Source organism: Tursiops truncatus, chromosome 11 (assembly GCF_011762595.2).
Source record: "Tursiops truncatus isolate mTurTru1 chromosome 11, mTurTru1.mat.Y, whole genome shotgun sequence".
Lineage (NCBI taxonomy): Eukaryota > Metazoa > Chordata > Mammalia > Artiodactyla > Delphinidae > Tursiops > Tursiops truncatus.
The window spans coordinates 95923679-95937319 of NC_047044.1; the positions used below are offsets into that span (position 1 = coordinate 95923679).

Consider the following 13641-nt stretch of genomic DNA (forward strand, 5'->3'; position numbering starts at 1 on the left):
AGTGCTCACCTCACTCACCCCCCAATCTCCCAAGAGCGCTAGAATGGTAAAAAGCACAGAACTGCCTACGAGGGGGCATGAGGGTCAAAGGGCTGGGGCCGGGAGTTTTCAGAAACTGGCCCTCCTGCTAACCCCAGGGGGTTAACAGTTTCCCCCAAATTATCAAACAGGACACGATTGAACCATTGTACTTTTATTCACATCCTGTATTTTGGCATTTTCCAGAGAAGGACAGGGGAGAGACAGGGTGGGGAAAAGACTGAGGCAGGAGGGTGAGGGGGGTCCCCATTTCCCTTATGTCCCTCCTTGCCCGACCACACGGGGAGCAAACACGAAGTGGGGAGGGGAGGCACAGAAGCCCCCTCCTGTGGAAGAGGCTGCACAAAGCTACACCCACACCACACACACAAACAAGCCCGCTCCACGCCACGCCGGCAGGATCACAGAGAAGCAGAGCACTATGGGGTCAAGGGCAGGAAAGCTACAGTCTCCTCACAGACAGGCAGCCGGCCCCTCCTGTCCCCTTCCTGCTCTGTCCCCAAAGTCTCCCGAGCGCCCCCTGCTTGGCCATTCTCCCATGGCCACTAGCTTCTTCCCTGCTGCCGGGGACGAAAAGAAAAAGGGTAACAGAGCAGGGGGGCGCCCAACCCTCATGCTGGGTGGTCTGTCCCCCGCCCTCAGTGGTAAGGGCTCAGGGCAGGCTCTTAGCTGGCCACTCTCTGGTAGAAGTAGATGTAGCCCAGGTCCTTGGGTGGCTTCTCAGAGGCACACACTTTCTGGTCATTGTAGATCACCCATCTGGGGAAGGGGGTGGGGGGAAAGGATGAACAACCCGGGCATTCGCAACTCAGTCTCTCTGACGTGGCCCCTGGAGTTGACCCTGGTGGCTCTGGGGCAAAGGCTCCCAACATTCTCTGCCTCGGTCCCCAAACCCACAGTCCAGCTGCCACCTGTCTCAAGGGAACGTCCTAATCTCACAGGGTCATTCCTACTCTACTCGGTGTCTTCAGACCCTGTGGTATCTTTACAGCCACCTGCACCCATTCCTTTTAGGTAGGGATCAGCAAGCTTTGTCTGTCAAGGGCCAGACAGGAAATGTTTCAGGTTTTGCAGGCCATCCGGTCTGACACAACTACTCAGCCTGCCTGTTGCAGCGTGAAAGCCACAGGCAATACATAAACGAGTAAGTGTGGCCATGCTTGTAAAAACGTTATTTATAAAAGCAAGTGGCGGGATTCAGCCCTTGGGCCCTAGGTTTGCCCATCTCTGCCGTCAGGCTTTCTGCCAATTTCTGGTGAATTTGCGCCACCACCAGGCAATGCCTTATTGTCCCTCACAAATATTCTAGGACTTCCAGGATGCCCCTCCCCACCCCCAGAAACACTGTCCCATTCAAAAGGCACGTGCTGTCCCCTCACCTGCCTTCCTTCTTGACGTGGCATACGTAGTGACCACACATGGTTGAGGTGCCCATGTGACTAATGAAGGCGAAGAGCTGATACTCTAGGGAGGGAGGGGCAGGGGAGGAGACAGTGAGGGCGGATGCACCCAGCAGCTCACACCCAGGACGGGATTTCAGGGAGTGTGGATCAGCCCCCGCCCGTCCTGGTTCCCCGGGACACTCACTTCCAGGACCGTCCCGGACCTTAGGTCCCACCGGTATGGACTCGGAGATGGAGTCAGCAGCCGAGCGGCCCTCGGAGATGTCCATGGCAGCTTCCGCGTCCAGGTCGTCTATGTGACTGAAGATCCAGTCCACAGCCCGTTCTAAACTATTATTCTGGGAGAGGAGGGAAGCGTTACTTTTTATTTTTTAGCAAAGTCAGGGTCAAGAAAGCCCCCAGTGAAGGCCTCTGCTCCCTTATCACAGCCGCTAAAGGGCAGAGCCCCAGACTGGCCATACCACACAGGTCATCCTCGGTCTTGCTCACGAGGGATGGAACCTCGCTCCCACCCGCTTCTTCCCACAGGTCCCGCCCTCATCTGGGGACGCCCATACCGTGGCCCGCAGGGCTTTCAGGGCCTGGTCCCGGGAGAAGCCCATGGAGACGATGGTGGTCACACAGTCCTCTGGCGGGGGGTCAGCTGCTGCGCTTGTGGAGCCGGGCCCACTGGAGCCAGGCAGGATGAGGGGGTTTGCAAAATCTGCGGATGTGAAGGGGTTGAAGTGTTTGCGGGAGGGTGCTGGCCCTGCCTGCTCACCACCCCCCAGCTCCCCAGCTCTGCTTACCCGGGTCATCCATGTGCGACATGACCCAGTTCATGGCGGCCTCGGCCCCGCTGTTGCCCGTGTAGTAGACTGCTTTGCGGCAGGCGTCCATCGGGAAGCCCATCTCCACCAGCTGGATGATGACCGATTCATCCAACATGGGCGCTGTTGGCGGAGAAGCGCAGGCACAGGGGCCTGACTCCTTGGGCCACTCCCTGCCCCTCCTCGCTCCCACAGTCCACCCCCAGCCCTCTTCCAGCCACCCGTTCCATGTGTTTTTCCTCCATGGCCTGGCACCTTATTCCAGAACTAAAATGACAAAACGACATCACGTGTGGCCAGCAGTATCCTCAAGGTACAGAACTGAGGCTAGAGGTCCCCCGGGGAGCCCCTTCCTTGCCCATTCTCTCAGAACAGGCCGTTTCTGGAGTATGATAACCTGCCCCCGCCCCCTACCCAACTCGAGGTGAACGAGGGCAGAGGCCATTAGCCAGCCACACAGAGGATGTGGCTGGGGGTGCTCTATTGGTCCTCACGTCCATCAAGAGGGCAGAGGAAATTTGAAAGGGAGGACAGGAGAAACACAATGGACAGGGACAAGGGGAGGCAGGCAGAGAAGACCCCCATCAGCAAGGGAAAGAGACAGGCAGGAAGAAGAGTCACTAACATGTCGGAGAGGAGAAGTGAGGGGAGCAGAAGGAGTCTTCGTCTTCGTTGCCATAGAAACCAAGGCTACCTTTGGGCTCATCCGGAGTGACCAGGGGTGGGGCAATGTCGGGCAGCTCCTCCTCTCCAGGCTGCAGCCCTGTGCCCCTCAGCTGGGAGATGTCTAGCTCCTCTGGCATCTCGATGGATACATCTGCAAGTGGAACAGCAGGACAGAGGTCACCTCAGCAGCTCCCCGAGGCCCTCTGGGTATAAGCACTCCAGGAATCTCAAGCCCCTGCCCCCATCCTGCTCTGTAGTAAGATGCTGCTCAGAGCAGGACCCATTGCAGGGTTCTCAGTGTAATAAAAAGCATCAGGGGCCGGGGTTCAGGAGACCAGGATTCCAGTCCTGGATCTACCACCAATGAGCCACGAGCCAGGAAGGCGCCTCCGAACGCGCCGCAGAATGATTCTACACTTCCGTGGGGCTCGACTTATCTGGGAAATGAAGTTAATTCTGCAGTTGGCAAAGTCATCAGGGGCCTGTAAGGCCCGTGAAAAACTGTTTCAAGGTTATCTAAATGAAAGCATCTTACCAATTATATAAAACTATGAAGGTAACTTTTGGTTTTAGGTCATAACTATGAAATCGAAGAAGTGTTCAACAACAAGATCCTACTGTACAGCACAGCAAACTGTATTCGATATCTTATGATAAACCATAATGGAAAAGAACATGAAAAAAAAGGAATGTGTATATATAACTGAATCACCTTGCTGTACAGCAGTAATTAACATGTTGTAAATCAACTACACTTCAATTAAAAAATGTAGTGAAAAAAGTAAAAAATCAAAGAAGTTTTAATATTTTTAGTCAGCGCTTTTCAAACTAGACACATTTTGAAACATCTAAGGTAATGTTTCCCTTTTCAGAGGGAAGTTGGAGAAGCATTAGTTTACGTGTTAAGGCCCCTTCTTTTTCTAGCGCTTTCTGCGTAGCCTCCCTCGCTCGTCCCAGCCACCATACCCAGTTTCTTGGGCACCCAGTCTAAGCCGAAGGTGAACTTCTTGATCTGGATGACCAGGTAGTCAGGGAATGAGGCAAATCGCGTGGTCCTAGGGAAGAGAGAACGTCCTGGTACCCAGAGAACCTCTCCTGAAAGCCCCACCCCGGGTTCAGCCTGTCATGGATAGAAGCCCTAACAGCCCAGAAGACACTCCATATTCTTTTCTTGCCCTGGTCAGGCATGAAGAGCATCTGTAGACACGGAGAAGCAGAAGCCGGGGAAGTGAGGGGGCGTGGGGGGGGGCGGGGGGCGTCTCACGGGCATGGATTTCATGGCTGAAATCCCGGCAACCAGAGACTCTTTCACATCTCAAGTTCATGCCCAATGATGGGTTAGCAAAGAGTAAGATCATATACTGGAAGTTTCAATTCTGTCCACGACTGTCACTGAGTGCCTGTGCTTTGCCGGGATCGGGGAAGTGAGCGGAGAGAGGCTGCCCTGGAAACTGATTCCATCCCAAGAGAGACGAGGGACTGGTAGGGGCAGGTCAAGGTAGCGTGTCACAATTATCCGAGTCCCCTCCTGCTGGGGCCTCCTGGACCGGGGCACCAGCCTCAACTGACACAAGTCTGAGATTATGACCACAAAGGGACTCGAGAATGCAAAAAAAAGGCTGACAGCATCTTTGGGTTTACACTGACACAGGCCCAGACCCACAGGACTTACTTTACGGCTACTGATTTGGCCTGCAGGGCCGTGCTCCAGAAGTCATCTACCTGCTCGGGGGCCCCATAGGCCTCCAGGCAGGAACTGAAGGGCACCTGGGCCCGAACAAGTTCTGGCAGTGGCAGCTTCTCCTCTTCGGCTTGCCGCTTCTTCTCCTCATACTCCAGGAGCTCCTCTGGTGACAGAATCAGTGGGTGGGTCCTTCAGAGGGGGCTGTCTCTTTCCCCCCTGAGCCTCTCCCTACTGGCGCTGCGTCCACGACAACCTCAGCTCCTCCACCTCTCCAAACCTACCGGACACATGTCCGTCTGTGATCTTGCCTCTTTCTCAACACAGCTCTGCTGACCAGCTGCAGGCAAGGTTAATCCCACCTGCCCCCAACAGCCCCGCCTCGGCCCTCTGGCCGCGGAGCAGGGTGGACCACGGGCTCTGCTTCTGTAAGGCACCCAAGCACTGCTCCCAGGCCTCAGCCTCCGCCTCCAGGCCCTGCTGGGAGAGCAGAGTGCCCACCTTTGTTCAGGGCCGCGTCCATGGGCACAGGCAGCTGCATGATGTAGTCCACTCGCTGGGTGTACTTCACCTTCTCCGTTGCCAGGCACTTGATCTTTTCTTCCACCAGGAAGCGGAACACTTCATTAGGATTTTCAGAGCTCCGGCAATTCCTCTATGGGGAAGAGGCAGGGTGGGGAGGTCTGGGCAGCCAGGCACTGGGATGGGAGCCTAAAAGAGTCACTGGCGGGTCAGGGAGAAAGGGGAGTGGAAGAGAGACAACCACAAAGAGGGGCAGGGATGCCAGAGCAGAGCAGAAGCCTTCCCTAATCAACCCCGCCAGTTCTGGCCCATCCGGACACGGTGGGACTACGTGGCGAAGTGTCTGTACTTTCTAAGTGCTAAGCAACCGCCTATCGTTTTCTTTGGGTGCATCCTTCATTAGGCTGCAAGCCCAGCGACTGTAAGGGTCGCTCCTTTGCTGCGCTCCTCAGGTGCAGTCACTCCTCGCAGGGAAAGCTCAGGGCGCGTAGGCTGTGGGGTCCCGGGTCTGGGAGTGGGTTAGGGCTGATAGGAAAGAATGGGCAGCAAGGAGAAGGGAGGGACCTGAATCGCAGGCAGACAGCAGGTGTGTGAAGAGCGCCCTCACCTCCACCATGTTGATAAGGTGAAGGAAGAATTCTTGGGCATCCTGCTGCCGGTTGGTGGAGAACTCAGGGTGACCCTTGCCAATGAGGGCCTTGAACATCCGAGGGGCGATGCCATCTTGGACGTCCTAGGCAGAGCCAGGGCGGCGATTCAGCTGGGGCCCGAGAGGCCACCAAGTGGCCTTCTTTAGACACCTCCCGGATCTCAGTTTGCCCACAATTCCAGAGCCTGAAAGGGATGGAGGCCCAGACTCACCTTCTGTTCCGGCACCTGCTCCCCGTCGCCCGACTCCGATGCTGGCTTGGAATACTCTCCCGAGAGAAGGCCATGGCCCAGCTTGGCCCTGCGTTGACATCCAAGAGAACCACTCAGCTTCCACCTGACACCCATCTACACCTCATCCTCCCCAACTCAACCCCTGTTCAAAGCCCCCTTAGACAACTCCCTTAAATGTGAAAAACCTTAGATTCCATGGGAACCCAACTCAAGGCAGACAGCGTGCCCAGCAGGCAGTCATCTGAGAGCCTCTAGCTGGCCGGGGGCTAAACAGCCTCTAGCTGCCCAGGGGCTAAACTGCCTCTAGCTGGCCGGGGGCTGAACTGCCTCTAGCTGGCCAGGGGCTAAACTGCCTCTAGCTGGCCGGGGGCTAAACAGCCTCTAGCTGCCCAGGGGCTAAACTGCCTCTAGCTGGCCGGGGGCTAAACAGCCTCTAGCTGCCCAGGGGCTAAACTGCCTCTAGCTGGCCGGGGGCTGAACTGCCTCTAGCTGGCCGGGGGCTGAACTGCCTCTAGCTGGCCAGGGGCTGAACTGCTGTCCACTCCAGGGGGTCATGGAGGAGCGAGAAGGCGCACAGGACTGGCTACATACACCTGGGTGCTGAAGTCCTGGGTCGGGTCCGTCGGGGCGTTCTGGAAGATCTTCTCCAGCTTATCCACATATCTGAGAGCAAAGGGAAAGGTCACTGGAGGGGCTTTGGTCCAGCCCCAGAGGAAAAGGGAAGGGAGTAATTATCTACCAGCTCAGGGAACAGGTTCCCTCCAGAGCGGGGAGGCACGCAGTTGACCCTTGGGGTCCACTTCTTTCCAGCAACCTGCCCTCCCTCCCATTTCCAACTTGGTCGGCATGCAGGGCACTCCAGCCCCGTCCCTGACAGAGAGTCAGGGGAAGGGAGAAGACAGCCCAGGAGAAGGATAAATACGGTTCATATTCTTTTTTTTTCTGTGGTACGCGGGCCTCTCACTGTTGTGGCCTCTCCCGTTGTGGAGCGCAGGCTCCGGACACGCAGGCTCAGCGGCCATGGCTCAGCGGACATGGCTCACGGGCCCAGCCGCTCTGCGGCACGTGGGATCTTCCCGGACCGGGGCATGAACCCGTGTCCCCTGCATCAGCAGGCGGACTCTCAACCACTGTGCCACCAGGGAAGCCCCCGGTTCATATTCTTTGAACAGAACGTGTCAATGTGTTCTAAGTTTTCACGTGTGTACCAGGCCTTCCCAATTAGACACTCACTTATGCTGAGAACCTGCCTTTCTCCTACCGTCAAGTCCCTAGCCCTCCCCTATCCCCAGATGCTCCATGTACCTGCTAGGTGCTCACCTGATGTCACTGGCCTAAAATAAAGACCACCTGCTCGCCCTTGAGTCAGTCAGGAGGCCTCGGGGGGCCCTGGGGTTGGGCGTCTGGCCCCACCAGTGGGTTTGTGTGTGGCCGGGTTGATAGTGACGCAGTCCTAGAACCTGCTCCCGTCGCAGTGTACCAGGAGCTAAGACTGAGCTAGAACAGAGGGCCTGAGGGCAGCCAAAGGAGGGTGCCTGGAGGCTGGCTGCCAGGGGAGGAGCGGGCGTCATGGGCGCAGAGCCCAGGGGCCGGCCCGGGGGAGAGGGCAGCACTCACTTCCTCTGGAAGTCGGGGATGCTGAAGAGCACCTGGACCACCGAGTTGAGGTAGCAGCTGTTGCCCAAGTTGCGGATGCCTGTGTAGCCGGGCCCGAACAGGGGCTTGAGCGGCACCCCCGACTCCTGGATCAGCTCCCACTCGCCGATGCGCTGGTTCATGTCTATCTCCAACTCCGTCATCGTCTTGTCCGTCTGCACAGGAAGGGGCACCTCAGACAGGCTAAGGAACGCAGCCCTGCGTCTTTTCCGTTCTCTCACTTGGTCTAGGACGAGAGCCAGCTGGAGCCTGGAATGTGCTGAATTACGGGCTCTGACACGGGAGGCCCATCGGGTATCCTCCAGTGCAAGTTCCGGAAGGCCACAGGCAACTGTCCCAGGGGCCCGTTAGGCAGCAGGCCTCTGCCCAAATGAGGGGATGGAACGAACTCAACTCCCCTGAGCTAAAGCGTTCATGCATGCTGAAGCCACCCCTTCTCACCCTCAGATCACCCAAGCGCCACTTCCTCCATCCCCTGGACTAGGCGGCCCCCTGGAAACTCCTGCACACCCTCCACAGTCTGCAGTTACTCCCGTATCTGCGTGAGCATCTGATCAATGCCTGCCTCTTATCTGGAATGTAAGCCTATGAGAGCGAGGACCACTCCGTCTCATTTGCAGTGACCAGCACATAGTAGGGGCTCAGGAGTAGTCAGTGAATGATGAAACGATTCTAGAAGCTGAAGGGGTCTCACCTTCTGCATCTTCAGCATGTCGATACCAAAGTGGGACAGGTGCTCGGCCAGGTTGGGGTCCAGGACCATGTCATCCTCGTCATATGAGTACACATCTAGCATAGGAAGCAGCAGCAGCGTCAGAGGGGGCGGCTCAGGCCCAGCCTGACCACCAACCCCACCCCCTGCCCTGAGAGGCCTCGGTGGGACAGAAGGACGAGCCGTGAGGGTAACGCTCTTGGCACCCTCGAGCATCAGTGAGGCCGTAAGCCCTTCTGGGACTGGCTGTCCGGGAAGATGGGGTGAAACAGGACAAGGGTTGGAATTCCTTGTGCCCCCACCCTACAGGTAAGGTTCTAGAGTGAGATGTGTTTGAAAGAATACTCCCTAAGAGACAACAATGGTGACCCCTAGGAAGAGGACTGAGATTTGGGGGTTAACTGAAAATTCAGTTTTACTGCAATATTTTCATCGTTTATCAAGAGAACAAACTGGCGTCTTGTTCGTGTCACGTGAGATGAGTTAAGGGTTAAGACCCAGCGATTTCCGCGTGGAGGTGGTCGGTGGCGGGGCGGGGAGCAGGGGGGGGGTAGTACCAGCTCCGTCAGGTGTGATGGTGCCCAGCTTGACGGCTAGCGGGTAGCCCGTCTCCCTGTAGTGCTCCACGGCGTGGTTGTTGCCCCCGCTGCCGTCGAAGTAGCGCCGGCCACAGAGGATGGAGCCATCGGTCAGGTTGAGCCACAGGTTCTCCCTCATGTCGCACTTGGAGCACTTCCAGCCACTAACCCCGGGAGAAGAAAATTAGCCGAAATATGGGTCAGGGGGTTATGGGAGAGGTGGGTCCCCCGCTGGTCCAAGACCTCTCTCTTCTCCTCTCCTCTGGAGATGCCCTCACTTAGCTCAGCTCCCCCAGGTCTCCCTCCTTAGCCTGCTCCCGACCCTCTCTCCCACCAGACCCCCAGGAGGGTGGCCTCTTGGCCCCAGCTCTGGGGGCTGCACCCCGAGGTGGAGGGGCCAGGCCTCACCAGGGAGGGATTCGAGCAGGGCTGTCCAGCTGCTTGACGTTGAAGGCATGCTTAGACACCTGCCGTACTTCCCCATCCCAGGCCTGCACCTCCTGCTTGCGGGAGGCTGAGTCGGCCGACAGTAGGGCCTCCACTGCACTGGTCACCTGGGGGAAGCAGAGGGTGAGAGACAGGACCCAGCCCATAGCCCCACGTGCCCCTCTAGCCCCGTGGTCTTCAGCTTTCTCGGGCCTTGCCCACGACATCACTGCTCTGGCCCCGCCTGCCCTAGAATCTTCGGTAGGGCAGGAAGGTATTCATACCCGATCTCTGACAATGTCAGGCAGTCCCCCCAACCCATCCCGGGCTATCTCCAGGTAATCCGGCAAAATGACGATTTTTACATCCTCATCGTATTCATACTTCTCCTCGTTGAGCTCAAACCCGCCTTCGACACCTGGTAAGACAGGGAAGAAGAGGGGGGGTAGGACCACCACCACAGGTCAACACCCCTCCTCTGAGATAGCACTTCACCTTGTCCCCTCCAGGGCTTCAGGGCCACGGATCAGGCCCATCCTTCGGGGGCTTTCCTAGTACCTCTGAGAGCAGGAATGGCCAGCTCAGGGAGGAGAACAGGACGGCCGTGATGCTCACCGATAGCCAGACGGGTGGGCTTCTTGCGGGGAGGGTCTCCAGTGCCTGCAGTTGTGTCTTCCTCTTTCTGCAACGAGGCAGGAAGGGCAGCGTCAGCCATGAGCACCAAGGAAGGTACAAATGAGGAGGATGGACGGGATGGAGTGGGCTAATCTCGGAAGAGAAAGGAGCTAAAAAACACACGTGCTGGGTTTTAATGACACCAACAGAAATAGGTGAGGGGGAAACTGAGGCCTGCGGGAGGTCAGGATGGAACAGACAGATTCAATACGGGGGCCCAGTGGGATGTGCCCGAACGTCCTCAGGCCTTGCCTACCGGGCGCCGGGTCCGCCGGAGGTGCAGGTAGACTCGCTGGCCGGTCTTGTTGAAATGTCTCTCCACATACTGTTTCCCAAAACCCAGGAATGTGTTCATGCAGATGTAGAGGCCACCCTCAGACTCCTGCAGGACAAGAGGCAGGGGAGGGAACACAGGCAGGATGAAGCCTGGCCAGGGGAGACCAAGACCTGGAGTCAGAAACTGCCGGTTTCCGGAAGCAAGATCTGTCCTCAAACACCGTGTGGCTTTTGGCGAGTCACTTAGCCTTCTAGGACCTGGCACCTGGCTAAGAGTCTCCCCATCCTCCTGTGACTTTGATAACAACCCACAAGGACACCGGGGCTGAGCAACACCTATCAGTCCCCACTCCTCTTCCTTCTTGCTTCTTCTTGGGAGCCCTCTGGTATACCGCAGAGAACTCCCTTTACCTCTTTCCTGGAGCCCAGAGATCCAGAGAGTGAACGGGGATCAGCTACCATAGACTTGGAAAGACCTCCATGCCAGACACTGAACCTAATCTAGGGACACCATGACCAACCCCACCCGACCTCCAAGATTCAGCAAACCTTCCAGACCGGAGGAGCACAGATGCCAGCGCCTGAACAAGACACCTAAGCCCGAGCTCGCCAGCAAGGCCAGACCTTTCCCTTCCCTCACTCTACTAGGCAGTCGATCCCTGGTCCACACTGGTCTCCTCCTTCCTTGCCTGCTGAGGTCTGGCTCCAGGAGAACAATGCCTCGCTTGGGGCTCACAGCTGAACTGGGACCCAGTCTGGCAAGGACATGAAGTCCAGCATTCTCCAGTCACCGCCCTGATGCTTCGCCCCTCCCGCCCCCGAACAATAACCAAATCCCCACTGAAGTCCCATCAACCTCCAACCTCAAAGCCATCCTCTTTCTAGAACCATCTATCAACACCTTCTGAGACAAGAACACATATGACCCAGGAAGAAAACAGGGAAAGACAAGTGTCCACTGCAAATCACAGCTGAGGAGGGAAGACGGGCTTTCCCCAAACTGAGCAAGTCCACCCGTGCCCTTGTGAAGAGAGTGATGGAGAAGGAGGAAATTGGACAAGAGTCTTCCCTCAGATCCAAGCAACAACAGGCATCTTCTTCCTGGAATTAAAGCCTCAGTGGCCTTGAAAAATTCTCTGCTGTGAGTTAAAAATAGGGCACCGGGGGCTTCCCTGGTGGCGCAGTGGTTGAGTGTCCGCCTGCCGATGCAGGGGATGCGGGTTTGTGCCCCGGTCCGGGAAGATCCCACATGCCGCGGAGCGGTTGGGCCCGTGAGCCATGGCCGCTGAGCCTGCACGTCCGGAGCCTGTGCTCCGCAACGGGAGAGGCCACAACAGTGAGAGGCCTGCGTACCGCAAAAAAAAAAAAAAAAAAAAAAATAGGGCACCGCACGCAGTTCTCAGTCCCATAGATTGCTCTGTACCACTCCCTAGAACAGTGTGGGTTATAATGTGCATGAACAAATACAGCATTTCTCATCACGGAGGTAATATAAGCTTTTTCTACCATGAACCCAATTTGAAGATAATCAAATATACCGGAAGTTGGTTAGCAAAGCCAACCAATGGAGATCTCCTGACTTGGGGTGAGAGAAGGAAAGTGTCATGAGATTACAAAAGCCCCTTTTGGACTGTTCAAACCATTACTAAGGAGAGGGACAGGAGTGTAGAGAAGGAGCCACTGTAGGTAATTGAAAGAAGGGAGACTTCTACCATCTGTTGATAATTGAGGAAAAAACCTTTCCCTCCTGAGAAAGACAGTGCTTCACCAATGCATGCACTTGATAAGACTGGGAGGCCTGTGGGAGCTCTGCAGTGATTAAACTCCTATGTTGCAAAGAGAAGACGCTGACTCCACCAAAGACTGGGAACCCTGGAGCTCTGCTCTGAGCAGCCGTCCTCTTTTAGCTCTGCCAAAGCCAGACTTCAGAGAAGCAGCACATTGTCTGGGGCCCAGATCAAAGCCTAGAAAACCAAGCAACCTACAAATCACAGTGATGATCCTGAACTGGGCCTCAGATCACGCTGCTATCCCCAGCACTGGCGATGCATTAATGAAGCCTTTCCACTCTGACTTGCAGTTTTCCCGGCCATGAGCTGGTCTGGCTGAACACCCTGGGCAGGGCCCAGCAGCGGCTTGAGGGAGGGGTGGTGAGGGGGGCGGATCCCAGCCAAGCTGCTGCCCTCTCAGTTCAGGCTCTGGCCTAGCTGGAGGCTTGTGTCTGCCTCAGGGTGTCACAGGAAGGCAGAACTGCAGGAAGGGAGGGAGGTACCGGGTGGAGCCTGCAAAACGTGAAGCACGGTGTGGGCGGCGGCTTTGCCTAACTAGTCAGGAGTGGGAGCGGGATGGGAAAGGGGCCTTAGTACCCAACACGAAAGAAACCACCTCTCTGGGAATACTTTCAGAAGGGTTCCCTCTGCTCTCTGTGATGGGCGGGAGAAAGAGAGGGCTGCGGCCATAATTCACCTCAAAGGAGAAACGACTAGGGCTTTCCTCTCCTCTTTCCTCCTCTCCCTACCACCAATGACCCACCTCCCCGGCCCCTGTCCATATTAACCATGGGTGGAGGCTCTCTAACTCTGCCTTTTTCAGAACCGGGTTTCTTCAAGGCCACTTCCAGACTACTAGTCGCCTGGGAACTGCAGTCCCCACCCTCCTACCCCAACCCGGGCCCAGAACTGTGTGTGGGGGTTGCACCATCCCTCCCACACGAGACTACAAAACCCGGAGAGCCATGCGCGATAGGCAAGGCCAACTCCCAGGCTTTCGCAGGGGTCCACATGGGAGATGTAGTCTGGCAACCGGGTTGCGCCTCTGGCTTAGAACGGTAACGAAGGGAGCGAGCGACTACAATCCCCACAGTGCTCCACGAGACCGGGTGCGGGTGAGGCGGGCGCGGTGACTTCCGGGGGCGGTAGTCACACGACAGCTCCCGCGAATTCGAAGCAACGGCAGGGGTAGCGTGGGAGACTACAAGTCCCATGGTGCACCGCAGGGAGGCGGTGGCCCAAGACTTGCAGGCCCCGGCGGAATGACCAGGGCGATGGAAGGAAGTCGTGCTCGCTGCGGCCGTGGGGAATGGGCTTACCGGTGTGTCGAAGGAGAAGGCGCACTCGTCTTTGTGGACCCGGTCTCCAGCCTTGGGGACCCGGATAGTCGGTAATACTGACAGCAGCGCCTCCTCACTCAGCTCCGCCATGACACCGGCAGCAGCTCCTGGACACACAGCGGCTCCCACCGCTTCTAGTCCCCCACCCCCTACCCTTTAGGCCAATGAGCGCCACTCGTTAGGCGCATGCGCTGAAGGAAAGACGGG

The 13641-nt window shown here is 56.9% G+C and overlaps 1 protein-coding gene across 5 annotated transcripts; it reads right to left on the minus strand.

The window, feature by feature from the left end:
• Positions 1 to 177: 177 nt before the first annotated feature.
• On the minus strand, positions 178 to 13596 carry USP5 (ubiquitin specific peptidase 5). 5 transcript variants are annotated; one of them, XM_033867093.2, is made up of 20 exons: positions 13414 to 13596; positions 10306 to 10431; positions 9933 to 10056; positions 9659 to 9792; positions 9357 to 9502; positions 8928 to 9112; positions 8353 to 8447; positions 7620 to 7813; positions 6594 to 6665; positions 5982 to 6069; positions 5728 to 5853; positions 5100 to 5253; positions 4590 to 4764; positions 3884 to 3972; positions 2877 to 3068; positions 2231 to 2374; positions 2000 to 2145; positions 1627 to 1780; positions 1423 to 1503; positions 178 to 798 (listed from the first exon to the last, which is right to left on the minus strand). In XM_033867093.2, exons 1-20 carry the CDS (start codon positions 13522 to 13524, stop codon positions 791 to 793), a joined length of 2544 nt encoding a protein of 847 aa, XP_033722984.1. In that variant the 5' UTR covers positions 13525 to 13596; the 3' UTR covers positions 178 to 790. The 5 variants fall into 5 exon arrangements, with proteins under 5 accessions (XP_033722984.1, XP_033722980.1, XP_033722981.1 ...); XM_033867089.2 differs by having other exon boundaries at positions 1419 to 1503; positions 13414 to 13594; XM_033867090.2 differs by having other exon boundaries at positions 1419 to 1503; positions 9990 to 10056; positions 13414 to 13593.
• Positions 13597 to 13641: the final 45 nt, after the last annotated feature.